Source organism: Chionomys nivalis, chromosome 13 (assembly GCF_950005125.1).
Source record: "Chionomys nivalis chromosome 13, mChiNiv1.1, whole genome shotgun sequence".
NCBI classification, from domain to species: Eukaryota; Metazoa; Chordata; class Mammalia; order Rodentia; family Cricetidae; genus Chionomys; species Chionomys nivalis.
In genome coordinates this window covers 54,510,341-54,536,360 of record NC_080098.1, presented here as the reverse complement: position 1 = coordinate 54,536,360, position 26,020 = coordinate 54,510,341, and the positions used below count along the sequence as shown (strand labels likewise).

The 26,020-nt window shown below is 40.6% G+C and overlaps 1 protein-coding gene across 2 annotated transcripts; it reads right to left on the bottom strand.

Annotated features, from left to right (window-relative positions):
- Window positions 1-1,131: 1,131 nt before the first annotated feature.
- Window positions 1,132-24,523, bottom strand: Snrnp48 (small nuclear ribonucleoprotein U11/U12 subunit 48). 2 transcript variants are annotated; one of them, XM_057788066.1, is made up of 9 exons: window positions 24,114-24,523; window positions 20,635-20,748; window positions 20,360-20,420; window positions 19,392-19,466; window positions 12,845-13,033; window positions 11,936-12,057; window positions 6,863-6,948; window positions 6,211-6,369; window positions 1,132-1,946 (listed from the first exon to the last, which is right to left on the bottom strand). In XM_057788066.1, the coding sequence occupies exons 1-9, from the start codon at window positions 24,387-24,389 to the stop codon at window positions 1,898-1,900; spliced, it is 1,131 nt and encodes a 376-aa protein (XP_057644049.1). In that variant the 5' UTR covers window positions 24,390-24,523; the 3' UTR covers window positions 1,132-1,897. The 2 variants fall into 2 exon arrangements, with proteins under 2 accessions (XP_057644049.1, XP_057644050.1); XM_057788067.1 differs by having other exon boundaries at window positions 24,344-24,523.
- Window positions 24,524-26,020: the final 1,497 nt, after the last annotated feature.

The window sequence follows — 26,020 nt, the reverse complement described above, 5'->3', positions numbered from 1 at the left end:
TCTCTCAGTAAATGGAGCTCATCAATATAAGCTAGGCTGGCAGGTCAGCAACCCCAGGGATCCACCTATACCTATCTCTACCTTCCTGGAGCTGGGATTATAAACCACGGGTTCTGGGGATGAACTCAACATGGCAAGGACTTGACTAAGCTATCTCCCACCCTTAGGTTCTGAGGTTGAGTCTTAGGGAAGTGTGCTGTATACCTCAGTCGTAGGACACACACTTAGCACATACAGGGCTCTAAGTTCAAAGTCAGTGCCTTGAAGGAAAGGGTGCTCTGAAACCTGAATTCCATTAATTTAGTCCAACAAAACTACACATTAGAAAGTGACCAGGTATCTCTAACTTATAAAGAACAGTGTGCCCAGCAGTGCCCAGCTGTAATCCCAGCACTTGGTGGGCTGAGGCGGAAGGACTGCTCTTCTTCAGTTTAAGGACAGCTTGGGATACACATCAAAAGCATAGATTAGAAAAACAAAAAGCAGAACTGAGCCCATCTGTCATGTTTGAAACCTAGAGTCAATCTGCTCAAAATTCAATCAATCAATCATTGTCAATTACAATTCAAGTAATAATTTGCTTGTTTGGAAATGAAATCTTTACCTGGGTTTCAAAAGTGCAGGCTACAGCTAATTTAAGTGAGATACTTAACACTTTATGCACTGGACTCAGCTGATTGTTCTAGACTAAACAGAACATAGTATTCAACAAAAAGGAATATACTACCAACATACACAACAGGATCAATACCAAAAATGTGAAGTCACCAAGCACGGTGATACGTGCCTATAATCCCAGCATTTGGAGGACTGACACAGAAATTCAAATTCAGAGCCAACCTGGGCTCAAAGATAAAAATAAACACAAAACACCCTGTGTCAAAGGCAAAGCTCACGCTGAGGCATTCAACTGCCAAGAGCTGTAGCCAAGAGGAACCCAATCGATGGTAACAAAAAGCGGAGCTCTGGCTGCACTACATTAGGGATAGAGGAACTACGGGCAGGTAGAAAACGTCTGGAGGCAGCGGACCATTCTACACCTGGTGGTGCAGACAGACACCAGTCACATAGGATGAAATGATGCATCTAAAACAAGCATTTTAGTGAATGCATACCATACATCAAACAAGATACAAAATGATAGCAGCTTTTAATTATCAAACAAAATATGAATATATATTGTCAACAAGCCCAAGTTCCTTAGACTAACCTCCCAATCTTGTTATCTACCTCAATTTCTTCTACATCCTTCCCTACATATAATTAGGAATCTGGAATGACTTCTAATAAACCTTTAAAATACAATCATATACATATACATCCATAAGAAACACATAGTATTATTTGCACATGGATCTAATGCTGACTTAAATATACCTACTACTTAAAATTCCCCCCTTAGCATTACATTTAAAAGACCTATCTATCCATGTGAACACAGATCAAGGTTATTCCTTTTACTGCTAATACAATACTTTAACCTATGACTGATTACACCATGGTTTACTTAGCCAGGCCATCCCCATTCAGAAAGATAATTAGATTGCTCTCACCGATTACAACTCTCCAGTGTAGTGATAAACAGTAGTCACTGCTGGGTAGACTCTAGCCTCAGTTTAACTTCCTACAAGGAGAATGTTCTCATGTATAATTTGCCTATTTGAAGTACTGACTAGTTAAAAAAAGAAAACTGTTAACTAATTACAAAAACAATGAAACAAATAATAAGAATCTATTAAAATATTAAGGAAAATGCAAACATGTACGGTACAATTTGATTCATGGTTTGAAGCATTTATTAAAATACTGAGTATATGATCATAACAGCCATTTTCTTCTATGCAAAGATTATAATTAAAACACCAGCATATGTATTCCAAAAGCAGTCACATTCTGTTTATATTTTTTGCTTTCTTCTTTTATGACTATGATGTCTTTCTCCATCCCTGAAATAAATAGGCATAAAATTATGAGACATATTATTTATATTAGAGCTTTATAGTAATTCAACAAAGTTATTTTTACCAGACATAAACTATGATAAGCTAAGACATGCATTTACAACTAAATCTTTTTTTGGAGACAATCTCACTATATAGCCCCAGCTAGCCTAGAACTTACTATGTAGACCAGGTTGGCCTTGAACTCAAAGATCCACCTGTCTTTGCCTCAAGTACTGAGATTAAAGACATACATCACCACTCCCAGCTGACAATACCCTTTACTTAATAGTAAAAAGAGAAAATTAAAAGACTAAAATTAAGATCAAGATTAAAATTAAGATCTTGATTAAGATCAAGGTTAAAATACAGGTAAGCAAAATGGGGAGGCTCTAATTAGGGAGAGGAAGAGAGATAAATACAAAAGAAATAAGAGTGCAAAATAATAATAAAGATGTCTGAAAAAAGTTATAAGGAATCATACTGCTAACTAACAAAAACAAAACCTAAGTCTGTTTACAAATATACGATTTATATGAAGTTTTCTCACCTGGGCTGACAATGCTCCCTCCAAGAGCCAAAGACCCCTAACAAAACCCCAAACCAGGTATGACAAGATTCTTTTGAGTTGCTGGTGGGAACTGTTCAAGAAACTCCCAAAGAAGTAAAGGTTATTGCTGCTGTTCTTGGCTGTCCCTCAGAGGTGGAAGGTAAGTTCCTATTGCTGAAGACACCATGCACTTCAGACACAGAGTCCAGAGACCCCCGAGCTGGAACTGACATGAATAAATTCCTTCTCCTTGAGGACTAGCTTTCAGAGTACCAGAAATCACCATGCAAACTTCCAAAGGAGGGAAGCAACCAACAGTCCCACCCAGCTATGATGTTTATGAACCACAGCAACAAGCATGGCACAATAGCCCTATCGGTGCTAACCAGTGGCACAAATACCTTGTTGGTAACCAAAAGTTCTCTAGTAGGACTTAAGGCCTGCTCAACAAGAGGGGAGTCATGCCTGGTACTGGAAACCTAACTAACTACCCAGGGCTAGTGAAGTTATGGATCTTGGAAGAGAGCCATCAACTACCACTTCATTAAACCAGCATAACCCCTAACTTTACTCATAATATTTGTCCTTATACCCACAGTTAAATGTAATCATCACCCCTCATGAAGGAAATTTCTCTTTACAACAGACACAAGACCATTACAGAAAATCACAACTAACCAAAATGTGGAGTTGCGGAGCCTAGTACCAATGGACAGATACATCTACAAAACACCTCCACACCTAAGGCTCAGGGGATACTGCAGAAGATGGGGCAGGGAGATGGTAAGAGCCAGAGGATCAGGGAATGACTGTGTCTCCTAGTAATTTCAGAAATTAAACTCATAAAGTCTCACTAACATACCTACCTACAGGACCAGAGCAAAGACAACAGCAGACAAGCCAAAGAGGACTGGGGAAAGCCCATAAAGCCTCTAGCCTACACCAAGAGGACTGGGGAAAGCCCATGAAGCCTCTAGCCTACACAAAGAGCTATAGGCAACTAAGGAGTTCTCAGAGCAGGAGAAACAGTGTTCTGAAAAAGCAACCATTTGGTTATCCAATCAACACCAAATGGTCAGCTCTGAAGCCACACACACAAGTAACATACAGACTGAGCAGGCTATATTTAGGAATTCATATGCATATGCATTATGCATGTAAGGACAATTAATGAAAAAAGGTCATGAATTTGAAAGAGCAAGGAGGGGTATATAGAAGTTTGGAGGGAGGAATGACAAGGAGGAGGATATGATATCTCAAAAGTAAAAGAAAAGGGGAAAAAAGGTAAGCAAAATAAAGTTATACTTGGAGATTTGCTTTAAAATAACTCTGAATATATGTTAATGTTAGATGACCAGAGAATCCATTTCAAATAGAATATTAAAGGTACAGAAAAAAAAATTAAATTATCTGACTTCTTTATTCTGGCTGCTGTCTCAACCTTCTCTAACTCATTCCATCTTAGGAATGAATGTAGAAATCACTAGGAGGAAGTATTTCCTGCACGTACACTGGTTATCCTCTCTAACAAGACTACTTCATATTCACATTGCAGACTTCCAGTGTAAGTTTATAGGGATTGATTAGAGATGTCAACTCTGTAAAGAGCCAAAGTACAGTGTCTACTAGATGGACAAGAGTTCATCTGTGGGAGTGAGAGGGGTAACGAAGCAAGCGTTTCATCATTGTATACCACAGCTAGCTTTAGACCTACAGAATGACAGTAAGATTAGCAAAGCTGTCGGACCAATATGAAAGGCTTTACTTGGGCTAGAGAGCTTGCTTGAATGTTGACTACTCTTGCAGAGAACCAGGGTTTAGTTCCCATCATCCAGGCAGCTTACAAGTGCTCGTAGCTACAGGTCCAGGGCATTCAATGCCTTCTTCTGGCCTCCATGGGCCCCTGCACACACTGGGTGTCATAAGCTCATGCAAGCACACATACACACATAAACATAAGTAACTTTTATTATTTTTTTTTTCTAAACACAGTTTCTCTGTGTAACAGTCCTGACTGCCCTGGAACTCACTTTGTAGAGCAGGCTGGCCTCAAAATCACCTGCCTCTGCCTCCTGAATGCTGGGATTAAAGGCATGTGCCAACACAGCCCGGCAAATAACTTTTTAAAAAAAGGATTCACTAATTCTTCTTTACCATTGGCCCTGCAGAGACACATCATGTGAAAACCCAGTGTTTGACAGCACTGTGCACAGCAAACCAAAGAGCCAGGCATGGTGGTGCACACCTTTAATCCCAGCACTTGGGAGGGGAGGCAGAGGTAGGTATATCTCTGTGAATTTAAGACCAGCTTGTCTACATAGTGAGTTTCACGACAACCAGAGCGACCCTGTGAGACTCTGTCTCAGAAAAACAAAAAACAAACAGATACAACAAACCTAAATAGGACACAGACCCTGCCTTCCAGGAGCTACCCTTCTCCTGGGGAAGGAACTAAGTTCAACAAACAATATTGTGCTAGGTAAGACTGTCCTTTTTGCTTGAGCAAAAGAGGGCTCAGGAAAAGATAAGACTTTACCAAGCAAGCCTTTAAAAAGAAAAAAAAAAAAAAAAAAAAAATAGGACACAGTGCAAAATGGCATAGCTATGAATGAGAACTCAAGTCAGGCTACCCAGGGCAGATTTTGCACTCCATGGGGTAATGGAAAGTACAAGAAACAAGCAGAAACTGATCCTAAATGCGGAAAGCCATTCAAAGGAGTGGGGATTTTGCTGCTGCTCTGTTTTAAGAGAATTCACTTGGGCAGCACATTAGAAATGGAGTCACAGAGTTTAAGTTCAGACAGCAACCCAAAAGACGACCATTATTCTCTAGTCTGTTCAGATAGCAACGGGAACAGGAGGGAGGCACACAGCAGAATGGACAGGAATTTGGGCCTGGTTTCCGGCTTAGGTAAGATTGAGAGGGTTGTCCCTCCAACCAGGACAGGAATACTGGGGAAGAAGGACAGAACACAAAACAGTTTAGTCAGAGCCCTGGTGAATGTGACATCCAGAGGGATGCCCAGTACACAGGTAGCATACAAGATTAGATAGTTTAAATATATTATTTAACATTAATTCATATCTCCTAGTTATCAAAATTATACTACCAAGAGTAAAATTCACTAATTAAAATTAGGATGGGTCTGATCCTAACAATATTTCAGCTAGAGAATTAGCAAGAAGAATGAGAAACAGGAGAGGACAATATGAACAGAAGAAAGGTCTAAGCAATATCATAACACTGCCTTATCTAGACATTATTTTCACATCAGGTTAAGAAGTTATTTTTTAAAAAAAGAGGTGGGGGGGGGCACCAAGCAAGTCACCTGGTGGTACAAGTCTATAATCCAGGCTACTAGGCAAGCAGAGGCAAGAGGATCAAAGGTTCAAGGTCAGCCTGGGTTCTATAGTGAGTTCAAGGCCAGACTGGGTAACAAAGTTAGTTTCTGTCTCAAAATTAAATATATAGAAAAGAACTGAAGTTACAGCTCAGGAGTAGGCACTTGGTCCACCATGCATGAGCCTCGAGGACAATGTTTTACCCCGCACACAGAACTAGGAGTACAACACTACAGGGGCAGTCTATGAAGTCAGCTACAGTGGGTCTGAAGAATTCCACTGATTCCTCCCCCACCTTAGCTTATTCCTACAATGTATTTTCCTGCATTCTACAACAAAGTCAACAATGCTGGGTAACTCAGGGGTAGACAGACTCACCTCTCTTTTCTTCTTCTTGACTCGGAATTCTTATCCTTATTTCTTTTTCGTTTGTGTGGGCTCCTACTCCGAGCCCTTCTATGTCGTGAATTTTCCGCATCCAAATAGCTTCCACCAGACTGTCGTGAGTCTACAGAAGCTGATCGCCTTTCTTCGTTCCTGCAGCAGAGAAAGGAATATCCATCAGTTCCTTCCACCAGTGGTCTCATTGCACACACAGACCACCAACCTAATGTATAATATTCTGTATCATACCAATGGTAGCGAGAGTGTAAAGAAACAAGCTTAATCTTATACTCCACAAAGGTAGCAGTCAAAGAAACAACCCCTATAATATTACTTATTTATTTCCCTAATATGATTGCTCATCCCTATACCTGACAATATTACAACTCTGAGAACAGTAATTCTGAGCAATAAACAAGCACCAATGAATCACAGCATATTACCAAGAATTTTGGAAATGCTACGGTTTAATAGTACATATAAGTGATAGTTAAAAAGATACTACTTTAAGCCAGACATAGTGTGCATGCCCACAATAAACAGCACATGAGAGACACACTACTATACAGCAAGTGCTTGGCCCTGGATTCAACATAAACAGAAAATTAAATAAGCAAACGCCGCATCAGTAAAGACAATGGCATACTTTTCAGCACCATCTTCTGCTCGTTCCTGTTCTTGCCAGTGGTTGCTGAGCTCTTCCATGTGTACCTTTATCACATCCCGAATTACCTTGAAGGAGTAAAAACCAAATGTCAGACAGGGAAGTTGCTCTAAAACTTAAGATCATAAAACCTGAAAAATGGGGCTGGAGAAATGGTTCAAGGTTAAAAGACTCTGTTGCTCTTCCAGAAGAACAAGTTTGGTTCCAGCATCTAGGTGAGGTGGCTTAAAATCACCTATAACTCAAAATGTGGGGATCTGATGTCCTCTCTGGCCTCCTTGGGCACCTGCACTCATGTTCATATAACCACACACATACATGTACTAAAAATAAAATCTTTTAGAAAAATCTCTGTCATCACTTAAAACTAAGGGCTATGATATAATGGACTATGAGAGGCACGTACTTAGGAACTATAAATCGGCACTGGTCACACTGGTGAATAGATGGTAGATGGCAGTATCATTTCAATATTAAATGTGAAGCTGGAGTTATGGTATGACTATGAAAGTAAACAGCCTTATTCTCTGGAAACACATACATACCATTTTGGGATGAAGAATCATAATGTATGAAGTTTACTCTTGAATAACTTAAAGAAAAATGGACAGATACAAAACAGTAAAGGATGTACAGAAAGGAAAAATGGTTGGGTGGCTATGCCTGTAATCCCAATATCAAAGGAATTCTAGAACAGCCTGGGCTACACGGTGAAGCACTGTCGAGAAAGGGCACGCAGATAGAAAGAAGTTTAGAATGAAATGCATGTGACATGAAGGCAGAAGGAGGGGCAGAGACAACAGAAGACAATGCGGAGTTTATGGATAAAAGCAAAGAATAATGGCACATGTACCCTAAGACATCAGAACGAACCCATCACATTACAATTAAATTTTTAAAAAATTAAAAAAGAATGAACGAATAAAAAGGAAGAGGGAGGATGGAAATGGTGAGTACACAAGGCACAACACCCAAAATGTAAAGTTGTGCAGCATTCTTATTGCTGTTCCTAGTTTCGTAACTTCTGCATGAATATATCTATCTGCACATGACTTTAAAACCTTACAATTAAACCAAGATGAAAGACAGAGTGTGAAATATCACAATTACTTCACAGATGTTCTCGAAAAGAGTCAAGTCCCTAAGCTTTGAGAATCACTTCAAAGCTTCTTCTCTATCTAACCCACACTATCAATCAATCACAGGACTCGTCCCAGGGAAGACAGATAAACCAAAAACAGAGCTGAGACCTCTCCTGTCTGACAAGGAAATGTTTCAAAGTATAGGAAATAGGGGCAATTACCAAAGAAAGACACTATAGAGCCAGGCATAGTAGACCATGTCTTTAAACCCAGAACTCAGAAGACAGAAGCAGGCAGATCTCTCTCTGGGAGTTCAAGGATAGCCTGGTCTATATAGTGAGTTCTAGGACAGCCAGGATTACACAGAGAAACCCTGTCTCAAAAACAAACAAACAGAAAGCCACTACAGTTCAGACTTGACTGCAGTTTTCCCCTCCCTCAGAGAAACTTTCAATAGCTCCAAAAGCTAAACACAGAATAATGCCAATACTCAGCAGGACTTGGGAGTCCTCCATGACTTCAGGACACCACACAGTAGATGCCTTAGTGAGCACACTAGGCAGTTTCCACAGGACTCTAAGCTCCAGTTATTCCCAAAAGACCCTCAACATTTTTAATCTGTACTTACCAATGCCCATTGCTTTCCATCTGGAAAATCCTTACCTCTACTTCTTACCTACTATATATTCTCCCACGGACACCCCAAGGCAGCCCAGTCTGAGCCAGGAGATGTGCATGAGCCACACACACCCACAGTCACAGTCCAGCCCTAGTACCTATCTCTAGAGCAACCCCCTTAGACTATTTTTTTTACCCCGAGATAGGGTTTCTCTGTGTAATAGCCCTAGCTGTCCTGGAACTAGCTCTTATAGACCAGGGTGGCCTTGAACTCACAGAGATGCACCTGCCTCTGCCTCCCAAGTGCTGGGATTAAAGGTGTGCGCCACCACCGCCCTGCTTAGACTACTTTTTGATAGCTCTGCGTGAGCTCATGAAAGCCTACAGTGTGGTCTGAATGAAAATGGCTCCCACAGAATTATTGGATGTATGGCCTTGTTGGAGGAAGTATGTCACTGGGGGTGGGCTTTGAGGTCTCAGAAGCTCAAGACAGGCTCAGTGTCTCTCTCTCTTCCTGCTGCCTGCTGATCCAGATGTAGAACTCAGCAACTTCTCCAGCACCATGTCTGCCATGATGATAATGGACTAAACCTATGAACAATAACACCCCCAATTAAATGTTTTCCTTTATAAGACTTGCTGTGGTCATGGTGCCTCTACACAGCAACAGAAACCCTAACTTAGATACCCACCTAGAATCCACCTAGCACAGGCCTACCACACAGGAAAAGGCCAGGAGTTTCCTTGCTTCCCTTTTCCCTCAGAGCTATGGCCTCTATGACCTCACACCAGTCTAACCTTTTAAAAAGAAGCACTGCTCCCTCAGACTTTAGCACTCAGAGTCTGTGACATGTTTCACTCACAGCACTGAAAGCTCAGATGACATCTTGTTTCCATCACCTTTGCACATCTTACAGCAGTGTGCTGTGCATGGTAACTATAATATGTAACTTTTGCTGAAACTTGTCAAAATTCAGGTTCTAGTCCAGAGCAAACTAAACTACATAAGGCATGAAATGGGAGCTAGGAAAGGGTAAAATGCAAACAAAGCCAGAGGAAGGGGTAAACTGTCAAGTGTACAGGCAGGAGGGAGACAATTAAGAGAACATAAACTCCCTACACTGTGCTGTTCCCTTGAGTATGCTTAAATATTTCCATAAGAAAAGGTCAATCAAAAAAAAAAAAAAAAAAAAAAAAAAAAGGTCAATCATAAAATGGTAAAGAATACCAATAGTAACATGATTCCAAGGATATGAGACCAGAGGGGACCGAGTGAAGAAATCAAATATTTGAGAGCCTATAGCACCATACAGCTCCAGACTTCTCCTGAAATAGGCAAGTCTAAAATATATTCTAATTATGAAAACCACTGTAAGAAAAGCAAGGTTAGGTGTGTGGCAAAGTGTTATTTAAAGAAATCAGTGACAGCTCAGAAGCAGCGGCAGCCAGTACACTGTGGACGTGGATGAGTGGCCCTTACAGCCATCGAGACTCTGAGTAGCAGAAAAGAAGAGCTCTGCATATAAGGCAGCACCATGTGTCAGGGCACAGAAGGAAGAATATGCACCAGACAGCTTCAGAGACACGTTGGACGAAAGCAAAAATACAGACAAAATGAGGTAAGACTGTAAAACCTTTGACATCAGGGACGAAATCATATAGAACAATTAGAGTTGAATATGGGAACTGGGTCTGGGTAATTTATGTACCAAAAATTCACCAATTTTTCCCAATTAAATGACACCTAAAAATAAGTCTAGATATTTTATCATAAAGAGACTGATTTACAATAAAAAGCACAACATTTCTCACCAGGCACGGCTGCTCATGAAAGTAAGCCCAGCACTCAGGAGTACAGAAAGAAAGACTGCTAAGAGTTAAGTTCACCCTGAGCTACTCTGTGAGTTCCAGGACAGCCTGAGCTCTGGGTTACAGACAGTGAGGGAACCTGTCTCTGTGAATGAATGAGCCAATGACTGAATTAATAAAATTTTTTAAAAATTCAGGCTAAATATTCAGTAAAATACTGTAAAAGCATGTTAAAATATCTGCAAAACAGGCTGGGGAAACAAGTGAACAGCTGAGAGCACTGGTTTGTCTTGCAGAGGACCTGCACTCAGTTCCCAGTACCCACACGGCAGCTCACAGACACTCCTAACTGCACTCTCAGCGATCTAACACCCTCTTCTGGCCTCTGCACACACGTGATACACTGACACAGCAGCTCACAGACACTCCTAACTGCACTCTGAACGATCTAACACACTCTTCTGGCCTCTGCACACATGTGATACACTGACACAGATGCAAGCAAAGCATACATGAAATAAAAATAAATCTTGAAAAATATTTATGCAAAAAGTAACAGTTATTTACTGAGGAATTTCTTTTTCTTTTTTTTTTTTCCAGTTTCGTTTTGGTTTTTTTAAGATAGGGTTTCTCTGTATAGCTAGCCTTAGCTATCATGGAACTCACTCTGTGGAGTTGGCCTCGAACTCAGAGATCCGCCTGTTTCTGCCTTGCCAGTGCTGAGATTACAGATAAGTGCCACCACTGCCTGGCTGAGGAATTTGTATTATCTTTATTAATCCTCATGATAACCCTGCTAAGGTTGTACTATTATAAAAAGGAAGAGGAGTCTCTCCCAGAATCTAAGAAAGCTCAGTGGGGGCTGGAAAGGATGCTAAGAGCATTGGCTGCTCTTCAAAAAGGACCCAGGTTCAATTCTCAGCACCCATATGGTGGCTCACAAGCATCTATAACTCCAGTTTCAGATCCAACACCCTCTTCTGGATGATATGGGCACCTAAACATACATAATGCACACATATATACTAAGCATATGCATAAATAAAATTTTAAAATAAAAAAAGCTCAAATAACTCAATGCAAGTCAATGACAAACAGCAGAGTAGAAACTCAAGCCAAGGAACATGGTGGTGCATGCCTTTAATTCCAGCATTCAGGAAGTATAGGCAAGAGGATCTGTGAGTTCAAGACCAACCTGGCAAGTTCCAGGACAGAGAGGACTACATAGAGAGCCAATCTCAACATGCTCCCCACCCTCTCAAGCCAAGGGCAGGTAAGAGCCCAAATTTATACTCTCATGACAACACAGTGGCACTTTCTCAAGAAGAAATGTCTTTAAAAAGGCTACACAACCTCCACAGATGATGTTAGTACCAGGAAAGCCTCTGCCTGGCAGAAAGGTGGGCCTGCAAACACTGGGCAAGGACAAACCTGTTTGGCACTCTCAGGACACTTTAGAAAAAACTCCAAAGGCATAAACCAGACCAGAAAACCATGGGGAACTTTTACTCTCCGCACAAACACCACAGAATGACGTGGCACTCACCTCAGTGTAGGACTTCTTGGTTATGTGGACATTCTTGGCTCTATAGGACTGCCGTCTTCTTTTATAGTCTCTCACTTCTGCCAGGATTTCCAGGTAAGATTTTGGACTTTTTCGGCTATTATCTAATGAAAGAATAAACTTATTACATCCTTAGAAGCTTTTCAATTCATAATATGTAATACATATATTACATATTATAGTATGTGTATGTTTGTGGGTTTGTCCATGTGAGTGAGGGTGTTGGAACTGGAGTTACGGGCAACTGTGAGCACCCAATGTGGTACTGAGAACCAAACTTGAGTCCTCTGCAAGAGCCTTACAAGCTCTTAACCACTGATCTCTCTCTAGCCTCACTTTTAAATTAAGAACCTATTGTTAGGAATAATCCTATTCAGTATGTTTCAAGGTAACACATAAAAAGTTTCAAAAAAATATACTGCATTATGTACACAAACTATTTTTTAATCACACACACACACACACACACACGCACAAGGTTTTTCTGTGTAACCATCTTGCCTGTCCTGGAACTCACTCTATAGACCAGGCTGGCCTCAAACTCAGAGTTCCGCCTATCTCTGGCTCCCAAGTGCTGGAATTAAAGGCATGCTCCAACACCACAGCCAGGCTTCTTTTTTTTTTTTCTTAAAAAAAAAAAACCCACTAGGTAAACATAGAATTGTTCAACTCCACAGATTACAGACAAATAGCATTTTTATAGGTGGAGCTATTTAAAGTACAAGTCAAAGTAAAACTCCATCCGTAAGCAATACCATTAGTCAATAATGTCAATAAGAGATGATACAAAACCACCATACCCCACCTCAAGTGGCACAAAAATGAAATCACTTTACTAACACTCATGAGACAGAATGACAAGAAATGTAAAGAATGATGTTCATCTTTAACCTTGATTGACTTTAGCAGCCAAGTCTACAAACAGATCGCTGTCGTTTTCAATGACTTGAGAACCAGAGCGCTTTTTCTTTGTCTCCTCAATGACAAAATCATAAAGGGCAAGGCGATCTGCTTGGGTAAGGTCACACACAGATCGTTTGTGATTCAGAGGAACTTCAACAGGCACCGAAGAATACATTCCTAAGGTAAAATAAGACAAGAGCAAATGAAGCGTGTGGACTTACACTCTCTTTAAATACATGCTATAACAATGCAATACTAACACAGCCACTTTTTTTTACATAAAAAAGGATGTGGCAAATGCTAATGTTCATGATGTCTGCTATTCTCTCCAAACAAGGTTAAGCTAGGTCTATGGAACCAGGCAGTAATAACCACAGGAACCGACTCGCTCATTAGAAAGCCTGCTTTCCCGTCACGCTTGCCAGGCTGGTGCAGACTCAACTACAAGGAATTCTTGAAGGCTTCTCCTGTCTCAGCTTCCCAAGTAGCTCAGGCTATAGGCACAAGCCATAGGAACAGGCTAAGAAAGCTTTTGTATAATTTATTAAGTACAACCTCTATACAAAGTAGGAATCATTTCTGTGTATTTGCCTTTTTTTCCTCATAAAAGCTGAAAATATTTTTAGTAGGCAATGTACATTTTTCCTTCTGAAAACAAACTAGGGTCATATGTAAAAATAACTCAAATGAAGCGTTAAATAGTTCAATACTCAAGTTCATTACCTCTGTGCAATGACTAAAATAGGGAACCAAAAAATGTAAATTAAGTCAAGAGTGGTGGCACACACTGGTAATCTTAGCTCTCAGAATTGGGAAGATCACAGCCAGGCCTACACAACAAGAGTTCAACCTGGGTGGGCTACACAGTGAGACTATTTTTTTTTTTAAGTAGAAATCCTAAACTTCCTAAGACCAGGAGAAGACTATTTAAACTAGTTTTAATTTCCGAAATAGGAAGTATGCTGGCTTAACTAAATCAAATAGAAAAGGTAACAGCAGTGCACCCAATGGTTATGATCATTCTAAAATCTGCTCATGAATGAACAATAAATATATACAATACCTTGGTATGATGTATTAAAACATTGAAGAAAAAATTTGTTTTGAGATTCAAACATTCTCAAAGAAATAAAATGATTGTTAACTGTAAACAAAGCAGCTGAAAACAAATCTTCCCACTGCAAATAGAACATCACTACTAAAGGAATGTTTGCTAGGTCACCCTCATTAACTTCTTAGATAAGAGGCTAAAGAATTCAAATAAGAGCATACTAAGAACTAAGCATACAAAAGACCGAGAGAGAAAGAAACAGAAGAAGATCTGCCGTCACACTTCTCCACAAGCTCAGGAGAGCTCAGTGGCACCGAGGCTGTGGTTTAACAGATGAGATAACGACACCTGGACATTGTTACAAGGGGCTGGAAAGAGTGGGGAGGGACGACCCCCTCTTCAATCAGCCCGTCAATCTGATGCTGAGGCACTATCAAAAGACTTTATGTAGCCAGTGTTAACATGATATACTGTATAAAACAGGCTTTGGTGAGCCTAATTCCTTTGAATATCAGCTTTAAAAATTTGAGAGGAAAAATACAAAATGTAGAAAACAGTAAAATAATCAAGCTCAAAGTTCTTTTATTAATTAATCTTAAATTTATTATAGAAACTAATACTTAAACTTATTAAAATTCAATCAGAATTCTAAACCAAGACTTCTAAGAGTGACAACTATTGAGATAAAGTCAGAAGGTTCAGTGATACTTTTAAAAGGATATCATTTGCAAAAAGGATACTGCATATCTTTAAATAAGGAGTACATTCAGGTTCCTAATTCCTCTTTATACTCACCCCAATTACTGAAAAAGAAAAAGTACAGAAAAGGTTAAGCAACAAACTACATTTCAAATCTCTCATGACAGTTTATTTTTGATTTTAAAAAAAAGGATAAGCACACTTAAGCAAGCTTCATTTATAGAAGTATAATTTTCAAACTATAAGTTTCCATATGGTTTATGTGCTATAATTGCTATAAGTCTGTGTCCTCTTTCACATTTTTAAAGTTGTGGTAAAATATAAATGAAACACAATTCATCCTTCTTAGCAGTTGTACTTAACACAGTTGGGAGCACTGGACCAGACTTCACTATATCCATTTATCACCCCTTCCCATCTCCAGAACTCTCATCCATCCAAAACCAGACAGCAATTTACTCTAATGCACATTTTTCCTTGTTATCACTTGCCATCACAGGAAGACTTACCTGCAGCATACATATTTTAGCAAAAGGAACTGTCTCTGTGTGGCACTCACGACTGAACAGAGCACCCACACAGGGACAAACCCTAACATTAAATTAAAAAATAAATAAATAAAGCTCATGGGAGAAAACTAACTTGCTCAAATGGCCCTCCAAGGTTCTTCTATAGAACACTGATTACAAGTCATGGCCATGTCTCAAATATGTATGAGGAAACTTATAGCAACATAAACACTTAATACTGCAGAAAAAGATAAACCACTAAGTATAAAGTTACTATTTAGGATCAAAATTAATATCTTTGTTATAAAACCAGTCAAAAGAGCTACACAAGACAGCAAACAAACACCTAGGCCTAGGCTGTTCCCATCATGGGAGGTCAGCAGAGCTTAGGCCTGACCGGCACAATAGCACAATGAAAACACACATTCACTGCCAACAGACTTCCGCTCTCATGTACCCTAAAGTAGGGGTAAGACGAGGAAACGCATACTGCTTCACGTTCACATAAACAGATCAGTAAGGAGGCAGTGAAAGAGATTCCTGTCCTCAGGTCAAAGATGTGAAAATATCTAGGACATAAGTGGACCACAAAGATAATTCGGCTAAAAAAAGAAAAAATGCAGACCTCCTACATGGGATTTAAACACATTTTTAAAGCAGGGTTACAGATCACATTAAAATAGTTACTCAAAGCAATCCAATATTTTTGTTTGCTTGGTTGGTTGGTTTTGTTTTTTGGTTTTTGTTTATTTGTTTTTTGTTTTTTTTGATACAGGGTTTCTCTGTGTAGCTTTGGTGACTGTCCTGGAACTAGCTCTTGTAGACCAGGCTGCCTCGAACTCACAGAGATCCACCTGCCTCCGCCTCCTCAGTGCTGGGATTAAAGTCGTATGCCACCACCACACGGCCACAATCCAATTTTAAGATAGAATTCAAAGTCAAATAAGTTTCTCTACAAAGTGCAAAGCAATTTCCAGATATCCTAAATTCAATCCCCAGGACCACAAAAATAAAAAAATAAAATAAAAAAATAAAAAATAAAATTAAAAAAAACAAAATAACTGTTTCTGGGATGAAGTAAGCTCAACGTCTAAATTTTACTGTCTAGTTTATAAATTCATACTGTGACATTTTCTAAATCATTTGCTTATATAAAACTCATCCATGCCATACTAATACTTTCTGCACATTAGCTTTTTCTCCTACAGAATGTTTATCAGTTACTTTAGCACTTGCCAGGCCTATTCTCAAAAGACAACTGTTCTACTGCACAGAAGAACAAATCTCACAAGCTACTTCTGCAGGGGTGGGTGGCAGACTTTCTCCTTTAGACTGACAAACAAAGGGTGAGCAGCACTGACAGGAGCATGTGTGTGCAGTCCGATGTTCACAGTGATGTAACACATATGAACATCAAAAAGAACTCCAGTCCATGACTTTTACTACATGAAGATCATTTCTAACCCAAAATAAAAGAACTCAGTTGAGAGCCTGTGACACAGAAATAATTTCATTCTGGACGCAGCCTTGCTGCTACCCAAGAAAGATGAGTTTCTTCCCTCTGTGTTTCTTCACCTAGAGAAGGGAAAACACTTCAACACAGCACAGCTTGCTGGGAAAAAGAAATGGAACACGCAAAAGAGCTCAGGGATGAAGAACTTAAAAATAATAATAAATAAATAAAAGGATCGGCTGGATGTGTGGCACACACCAGATCTCCAGCATTCACAAGGGAGGCTGAGATAGGGTCATTGTTTTACTGAGGGAGCCTCAGCTAGACACCCTGTCTCAAAGAAACAAGGGGAGGGGTGCAGAGGGGGAGAACCTTACTAAAGAACAAAAACAGGCTTTTAGAACAAACACACAAGGATGTTATCAAACTGGCCTATCAGCCAGTTAGTTTCCTATCTGTAAAATATAGATCCTGGAGTCCATGATCCAAATACTCTTTCAACTCCAAAACAAATTCATTAATCTATCTAAACCAGCTAAGTGCTGTGGAATAAGGCTCTTGCATGCTATAACGATTTGTCACTTGTATTAGTTTAATAAAATGCTGACTGGACAGTAGCAGGAAGTATAGGCTGGGTGACCAGACTAAGAGAATTCTGGGAAGAGGAAAGACAGAGAGTCAGTTGTCATCCAGAAGCAGAGGAAGCAAGAGGAGAATGTCTTACTGAGAAAAGAAACCAAGCCACGTGGCTAAACATAGATAAGAATTATGGGTTAGGGCTGGAGAGATGGCTCAGTGGTTAAGAGCACTGACTGCTCTTCCAGAGGTCCTGAGTTCAATTCCCAGTAACCACATGGTGGCTCACAACCATCTGTAATGAGATCTGGCACCCTCCTTTGGTGTGCGGGCACACATGGAGGCAGAATGTTGTATACATAAAAAATAAGTAAATTAAAAAAAAAAAAAAAAGAGGGGCCGGGCGGTGGTGGCGCACGCCTTTAATCCCAGCACTCAGGAGGAAGAGGCAGGCAGATCTCTGGGAGTTCGAGGCCAGCCTGGTCTACAAGAGCTAGTTCCAGGACGGGCACCAAAGCTAGAGAAATCCTGTCTCGAAAAACCAAAAAAAAAGAATTATGGGTTAATTTAAGCTGTAAGAGCTAGCTAATAGTAAGCCTGAGCTAATTGACTAAACAGTTTATAATCAATGTAAGAACAGCTGCGGGACAGGGCAGAAACTTCTGGCTACAGTTAAGAGTCAATATCTTAAAAGTGAAGACTCTCAAAAAAAAAAAAAAAAAAAACTTCATTTTTTAAAAAAACTAATTCTACTAGTCTATTAATTAACAGAGCCAACAAACAGAAACAACAGATCATGAAAGACTTCAGTGATCACAAATCAGTAATCTGTAAACTGGAAAGCTGAGCTGAAGGCCAACAGGCACCAATGTGGGAGCTTTGAAAGGAAATAAAAGGCCGGGTGGTGGTGGCGCACGCCTTTAATCCCAGCACTCGGGAGGCAGAGGCAGGCGGATCTCTGAGTTCGAGACCAGCCTGGTCTACAAGAGCTAGTTCCAGGACAGGCTCCAAAACCACAGAGAAACCCTGTCTCAAAAAAACCAAAAAAAAAAAAAAAAAAAAAAAAGAAAGAAAGAAAGAAAGAAAGAAAGAAAGAAAGAAAGAAAGAAAGAAAGAAAGAAAGAAAGGAAATTAAAGAAATATGTTGAGGCTGCCAAGGTGGCTCAGTGGGTAAAGATGCCTGGCAGCAAGCCTGACCACATGAGTTCAACCTTCAGAAGCCACACTGTGGAAGGAGAGAATTCACTTCCTAAAGTTGTCCTTGGACCTCTACCCTTTATTATGGCACATGTGCCACCCTCACCCCCACTCTCCCCCGACAAATACACAAATCAAAAATGTGTTTCTAGCTACTGAGTAACTAACACAAGATACACAGGCCAAGGACAAAACAATCTTCCTTCTAAAGCCACAGGGCAACTCAGATAGTGACACATGGCTTCTTAGAACAGTTTTGGGGAAAGACTGAATTTCAACAAGGGAGAAAACCTACATAACGACTTGGAGGTGGGGGCAGGGGGGGACACGACAATGGGGAACAGGGGACAGGAAGGAGCAGTCCACCTCTCACAGAAAGACAACCTTGGCAAGAGGAGCCAGTTGTGCTCTGACTAAATGTCACACCCAGACTCAAAAGTCTAAACCCTTTAATACTTTCTTTCGTTCCTTCTGTTTGAATGAAGCTGTTCTTTTAGCTCATAGTTAACTTTTTTTATTCTAGTTTCTGTCGAATTCTAAGCAGAACCCTTTGAAAACAGTTCCAAAGCTGGGTACGAGACCCCACAAACCGTGTAAGACCAGAGCAGAACAACCACTGTGCTTGTGCCTTCCTGGTACAGACTCAGGAGTGAGACTACCCGTTTCTCAGTATGTGTATTTCAACATTTTCAAGCTCCCAGGGGCAGGGACTCGCACCCCAATAGAATAAAGCAAGAAGACACCCTTATCTAGTATACCTGTTCACTAAATAATCTGTCTTTTAACAACTTACCCACAAGGCAACCACACCTATCAGATAATGGCAAAACAGCACCCCTAGCTGAGATGGTGTTTGAGGGAGCCTCCAGTGTATCTGAATAGGAAATAGCTAATAATCGAGTTGAAACAATGTAAGCTATTCCACTGTTAAATATAAACCTGATCCTTTTTCAGTGTAACCATTCTACAAGGGTTTTCTTGAGAAGTAATATCATGCTTATATGAGGAAAAATACCTTGATTCACAAATTAGCTGGGCTACAACACTTACTTTGACTGTAACAATCGCCATCGTTCCCAGCTGCAGTTCTAGCTTGCTTAATTATCTGGAACTGTGAATCCTTATCTGAAAAAGAAAAATCCAAATCAAGGTCTATAATCTCAGTAAGAATTTTTTTTTCCAGTCCACTAGGTGATCAGTTTCCAATTAGTTCAGAAAACATAATCAGGCATTCAGGATTAGCACGTACAAATTTAAGCAACTAATAACTAATATCTCTGAGAGTCCAGACAACATTTGAAGTTAGATTTATCATAATCTTTAAGGTGTGGGAATAGTGTGCTTCCCTGGAAAATAACAGACTCTAGGTTCAGTCTCCAGTACCACAAGAAATAATGAAACTTAGGCAATCAACAGGGCAACAGTGTACCAAAAGTCACCTACATACCTTAGTTGAATCAGGACGTCTGTTTCTAGAGATCAATCAAGACTTTGTCCATATACTGCAAATAACTGGAACACATTTCCCATTTTCATCTTTCTTTGTCTTCAGTTCCCATTGTATGGGTCAGGATCCCACCCTCCCTTGTACCTTCAGTCATTGTTGTATAGTCATATTTTTGTTACAACCAAGAAGGGAGGCGTGTGCCCTACTATATAATTGTTTCTCTTTGTTGTTTTGAGACAGGGTTTCTCTGTCTAACAGTTCTGGCTGTCCTGGAACTCACTCTGCCAGACTAGGTTGGCCTCAAACTCACAGAGATCCGCCTGCCTCTGCCTCCCAAGTGCTGAAATTAGAGGTGTGTGCCACCATGCCTGGTTTACTACACAAAATTTTGCAGGATTTTCACCTCTGTTAACATATGCCCAATCCTATTTTTACATTACATGAATTATCTTCATTGTGTATTAATTACTCCTATTATCACTGATCACAAGCATGTCTATAATATCCATTCTTTTGCTAAAGAAAAATATAAAAATTAGACTATTTTTCAATTATAATCTAATATACTTACTCAAAGTAACTGAAGGAATCTTCAAATTCTCATAGAAAAAAGCAGGATTATACATTTCACCCTAACAATGAGAAAACAAAAAGAGAAACTTTAGCTAGTATTCTTGAAGACTGCACAGTTGTCTGCTTTAAGATTTGATAGAACTAATACCACTACTGAAGTTTCTAACAATTTGTGAAGTCAGGCAAAGTACTGTGTTCTAAAGGGATCACAATACACCCTCCTGACTTACTGATGAATGAATTACACGATATGATATAATAAATAAATGTTACCTCTTCCTCTTTGGCATAGCCCAGCTTCCTTAATCTGCAAGATTCCATGTGCTTTGCTAATGATGATTTAGGCATATGATGATTGGAATCATAAGGGCATATCGTAATTTCATCCTGCAAAAATCAAACAGAAGGAGGAAAACAGTATTTAAACAACAATCTAGTACTTTCTTTTCTGCAGATCTCCCTTACTTAAAAAAAAATTGTCTCAAAATTCTAAAGCCTCGGTCCTCTTTCCAGTCCTTCAGAGCTTAACTTTCTTATTTTTGTTGTTGTTGTTTATTTGTTTGTTTTCAAGACAGGGTTTCTCTGTGTAGCCTTGGCTGTCCTGGAAGTCTCTCTGTAAACCAGGCTGGCCTCAAACTCAGAGATCCGCTTGCTTCTGCCTGTCAAGTGCTGTGATTAAAGACATCTGCCACTATTATCCACCTGAGCTTAACTTTCTTAATGATCGATTCAATATCTCCCCAGACTCACAGCCATTAGTAAATGTTTATCTCTACACCTCTGTCATCACTACCTGACACCAGCCATTAGCACTCTTCCTGCTACTGAAGCTGAAGAACAGGTCATGGCTGTTGTATCTGAGCTCCTGGTAAACTTTGCCCTCTTGTTTATGTACACACATGTACATAGGAGCACATGTGTAAATGTGCATGTGGAGGCTGGAGATCAACCTTTTTCTCAACCACTCTCTACCTTATTTTTTGAGACAAGGTCTCTTACTAAATCTGAAGCTCACCTATTTGGCAAGACTGGCTAAACAGCAAGCCCCCAGTACTGAGGTTACTGGTTCTATGAATTCTCATGTTTCTGAAGCAAGCACATTATCAACTGAGCCATCTCCCCAGCCTTTGTTTTGTTTGTAAGGCAGGATCTTGCTATGTAGCCCAAGCTGGCTTTGAACTTAAGGCACTCTTCCTGCCTTAGTCTCCAGAGTACTGGGGATTACAGGCACTCATCACCACATCTAGCTTCTGATAAATGTTTATTTCTGCCCCTCTGGTTCTTGAAGTTGCTCCTTTTAAATGTTGGCATTTCATGTAATGCTAATCATTAACCTCTTGTCATTCGATAACATGCTTCCTAGCCAATATTCTGCCTTCAAGTCTCACTAGAGTTTAGTTTCCCAAATCTATGTCATGATATCATGTTTCTCTCTTAGGTACCTTATACTAGGATCAAGGTGGCTCAAAGGATGCAGTACTCACCAAGCAAGTCTGATGATCTGAGCGCAATCCCCGAAACCCATACAAAGTTGGGAAGAAAGAAACTGATTCCACAAAACTTCCCTGACCCACCCTGCATCACATACACACAATAATTTTCTTTAATAGTTTTAATAATTATTAAGTATATAAATTCAATATATTCATGGTTTGTGTGATGTTTGGTCTTAATTATAAAAGTGATAAAATCTAGACTCGCCTAGGGCCTCTGGGCCCATATCCATGTAGAAGCATCTTGATTAGGTTAATTGAGGTTGAAGACTGTGAGTGGAACTACTCCCTGGGCCAGGTTTCTAAGCTATATTCTTGGTTGCAGAAGCAATGACCAACTGCTTCAAGCTCCTGTAGCTTTGGCTTCCCTATAAGCACAGACTTTACCTTAAATTGTAAGCCTCCTTGGTTTTGCATCTGTTGCTGTGATAAAACACCCTGCAGAAGCAACTTAAAGAAGAGCTCATTTGGTTCACAGTTCCAGGTCACTGTCTATCCTGCAGAGAAGCCAAAGCTGAGCAAATGCACCCACAATTACAGATGAGACAAGAATGTATGAAACGCTAGTGTTTGGGTTATTTTTCCCTTGAATTAGTACAGAGCCCGGCCCATAAAATGGTACTCCCCTCTTCAGGGTGAATTTCCCCACCTTGATTAATCCAATTAATAAATCCCTCCCTGGGATGCCCAGAGGCCAACCTAATTTAGATCATTCCTTATTGAGACCCTGTCCCAGGTGATTCTGCATTGTGTGAAAACTAAACATGACACCATCCTTTTTTTAAAAATGATTTATTTTTATTTTATGCACATGGGTGTTTCGCCTGCATGCATATGTGTGAGGGTGTCAGATGATCTGGAACTCTAGTTACAGGCAGTTGTGAGCTGCCATATAGGTGCTGGGAACTGAACCCAGGTCCTCTAGAAGAGCGCCAATGTTCAAGCACTGAGCCATCTCTCCAGCCCCACACCTTCTCTTAACCTTGCTAATGTTGGATATTTTATCACAGCAACACGGAGGTAACTAAGCCCCCTAGCACCCAAAGCTGCGTTCTTCCCATTTCTGTGAAAGGAGCCACCTGCCCAGAAACTGCCTCTTCCCTTGTCACCACATCCAAGAATTGCCTAGTCCTGACGTTTTTACTCTTAAATGTCTTTGAAATCCTCTTCATTCTCTCTATCCCCAGCGCCATTTCTCCAATTCTAGATGCTCCAACCAGCTATCTAATAACAACTGCTATCTAACTGCTTTCTATCTCTGCTTCTGGGATGGCTGTTCTCTACCCCAGTCTCCACAATGCAGCTATTTTTGAAAACCTAGCTCTGCCATTTACTGACTATAAGATACTGGGCAACATAATCAACCTTTTCTTGACTCAGTTTCTTCATCTATAAAAGGGGAGCAATAGACCCTCATCTCAGAAAGATATCATGGATATTAAATAAACATAAATAGATGGGTTTATACACAGAACACATTTGAGTAAGGGCCTAGCACATGGTATGTACTAAATAATTTTACATGTATCAATTAAGTACACACACTCTTAGAAACCACAAGGCCTGCATTCAAACCCCAGCTGCCAGTTAGTATCACTGTATCCATTCTGACGGTTTTGCTTCCTCATCTGCAGAATGCTGGCAATCATTTTCGCCTCAGAGGGTCATGGAGGATGTTAAATGAAGTAATGTAGGTGCCGTATACAAGGCATTAGGTGAGGGTTAATATCCTGATGCTAAGCAAACGGTGACCTAGAAGGGGGAGGTGGGTCCTGCTCAAAGGCCTGGAGATTTCAAAAATTATCTAATACACAGCTCAAAAATATTCAGTTCTCCCCCAAACCCACTTTACAGCACCGTCACCAAGTTTTAATCCATGAGCTATAACTGGTTAATTCATAACTCCAAATATACTCGTAAATGAACAATGGAGAGTATTTTCCTTCTAATCGTCACTTCAATTTTAATAGCAAGTAGCTTATATGTGCATCTAACATATATTAAATATTTCCATTGGCGTACGACTTAAACCTTGTTATTTCAGCATAGTAAACGCATGGGAGTATAAGAAATCTCCGCGCAATGCAAATTCCCCTTCATCCTGGGCCGATCAAAACAAGTCAGGATAATTCTCTCAAATACACTTCTTAAGGGTCAGCGGCTAACTACCATTCCTTAGTGGCGTCCTTTCCAGAACCGGTACTATCCGAGTGGAAGGCGTCCGGATTTAAGGCAGAGAAAAGAGAACTCGACACCCACCTTCCGCCCCCGGCTTTCCTGACACTGACTCTTAACGCAATGCGGAATCCTTATGACAGATGACAGAGCAAATCGCCAAGTCCACAAGCAGCACTCCCGGAACGTGCATCCCACGAGCCCTGTCCGCCTCTGCACCGTAAAGGGATGGAGCGGTCGGAGAGATCTGGGCGCGTCTTCCCGTCGGCGAGAAGCCCACAGCCCCGAGAAGGCCGGGCCACCGCCTTCCTCACCTCGGCCGCCGTCTCGTCCCCAGGGTCCAGCTGGTCCAGGCTCCATCCCAGGGACGCCGTCACCTCCTCCAGAGTCTGACAGCAGCTCTCTACGAACTCGCTCAACTCCTCTTGCAGCCGCCGCCGCTCCTCCAAAGGTGGAGGCTCAACCTCCATGGTCGCCGCTCGCCTCCCGCAGGAAGTAGTCGAACTGCTGGCCGCGAGCGCGGGCTTCTGGGAGCTGTAGGCGGGGCCTAGGGATGACGCCAGTTTATAGGAAAGAGCCGCGGGAGCCGTAGTTTTGAAAGGTGTCTTCCGGGTTCTGGGCCAGATTTCGTTTGCTAATAGCTGGTTTGTGCTTGCATCCTGGCTTACCAGAGCATCATTCTCCACGCCTCTTCAGCGTTTTTGGGAAAAATGATATCGACAGAAATGCTTAAAGAAAAACAAAAAAGCCGGGCGGTGGTGGCGCACGCCTTTAATCCCAGCACTCGGGAGGCAGAGGCAGGCGGATCTCTGTGAGTTCGAGGCCAACCTGGTCTACAAGAGCTAGTTCCAGGACAAGCTCCAAAACCACAGAGAAACCCTGTCTCGAAAAAACAAAAAAAAAAAAAGAAAAAGAAAAACAAAAAAAAGTATCGATATAGCCTTCTCCAGCTCATTAGCATTTTGCCACTCTTAATTACTCTAAATGTCTTCACATCTTCTTGACTCTTCATCCCAGATGTTAGTATGCACGTCCTCAGAACGTTTTCCTACATAATTGCAATGCATGATCAAACACAAATTCGTAAAATCATGTAACGTGTAGTTTGTTATCTGCCGAATTCTTCTTACAGCAATTGTATTATGTTTCAACCAATTGACTATAATTAGTTATAATCTCTTAATTTAAGACAGCCTCCTCTCCTCTCTCTACAGTTCACCCTTCCCATTTCTGAGACAAGAGTGTCACTATGTAAGGTGGCTGTCTGGCCTGGAACTCAATTTGGATACCAGACCTAGATCTGCCTGCTTCTGCCTTCCGAGTGCTGAGGTTATAGACTTGCACCAACCAGTCTGGGGTAGTAATAGAGAAGAAAAGAGAAAGAGGACTGGAAATTTTCTTTGGGGCCTTTGGTGGGTGGTTACTAGCGGTAGCTAGGAAAACAGAATGATGGAATGTCAGATGACAGATGAATATTTCTCACACCCAATCATTTCTGAGCATGGATAGGACAGAGAAAGCGAGAATCTTAAAAAACAAACAAAAACAAAGGTACTTTAGTACTGTAGTATTCAGATGGTATTCATAGATACTGCTTTGAATATTTTTTAATTTTAAGAAGTGTATTTTTATGTGTATAGGTGTTTTGCCTGTATATATGTCTCTATACCACATGTATACCTAATGCCTTTGGAGGTCAGAAGAGGGTGTGAAATCTGCTGGAGTTAGGAGTTATAGATGGTTCTTGACCTATCATGTAGGTACTGAGAAATGAAACTTGGTTCTCTGGAAGGGCAGCAAATACTCTTAATCTCTGAGTCTTCTCTCCAACCCCTGTTTTGCAAATCCATTCCCTAATAACATCGCAAGAAATTTTATTTAATGGGGTTTAATATTTTCATAGTGACACAGTAATCATTTGTGTGGAGGTGGCCCTCCCTCTTGCTTCTTTTGTCATCCATATAATGTAACCTGAACATGCTTATCCAGCT

Excerpts from the sequence above, each read along its gene's own strand:
- Snrnp48 (XM_057788066.1), bottom strand. The coding sequence starts at position 24,389 with ATGGAGCCTGGACCAGCTGGACCCTGGGGACGAGACGGCGGCCGAGGT. Across the intron at positions 19,467-20,359 it reads GATTCCTTCAGTTACTTTGA|ATAAGGATTCACAGTTCCAG; the intron begins GTAAGTATATTA and ends TTTCTTTTTCAG. Across the intron at positions 6,949-11,935 it reads CCAAGAAGTCCTACACTGAG|GTAATTCGGGATGTGATAAA; the intron begins GTGAGTGCCACG and ends TACTCCTTCAAG.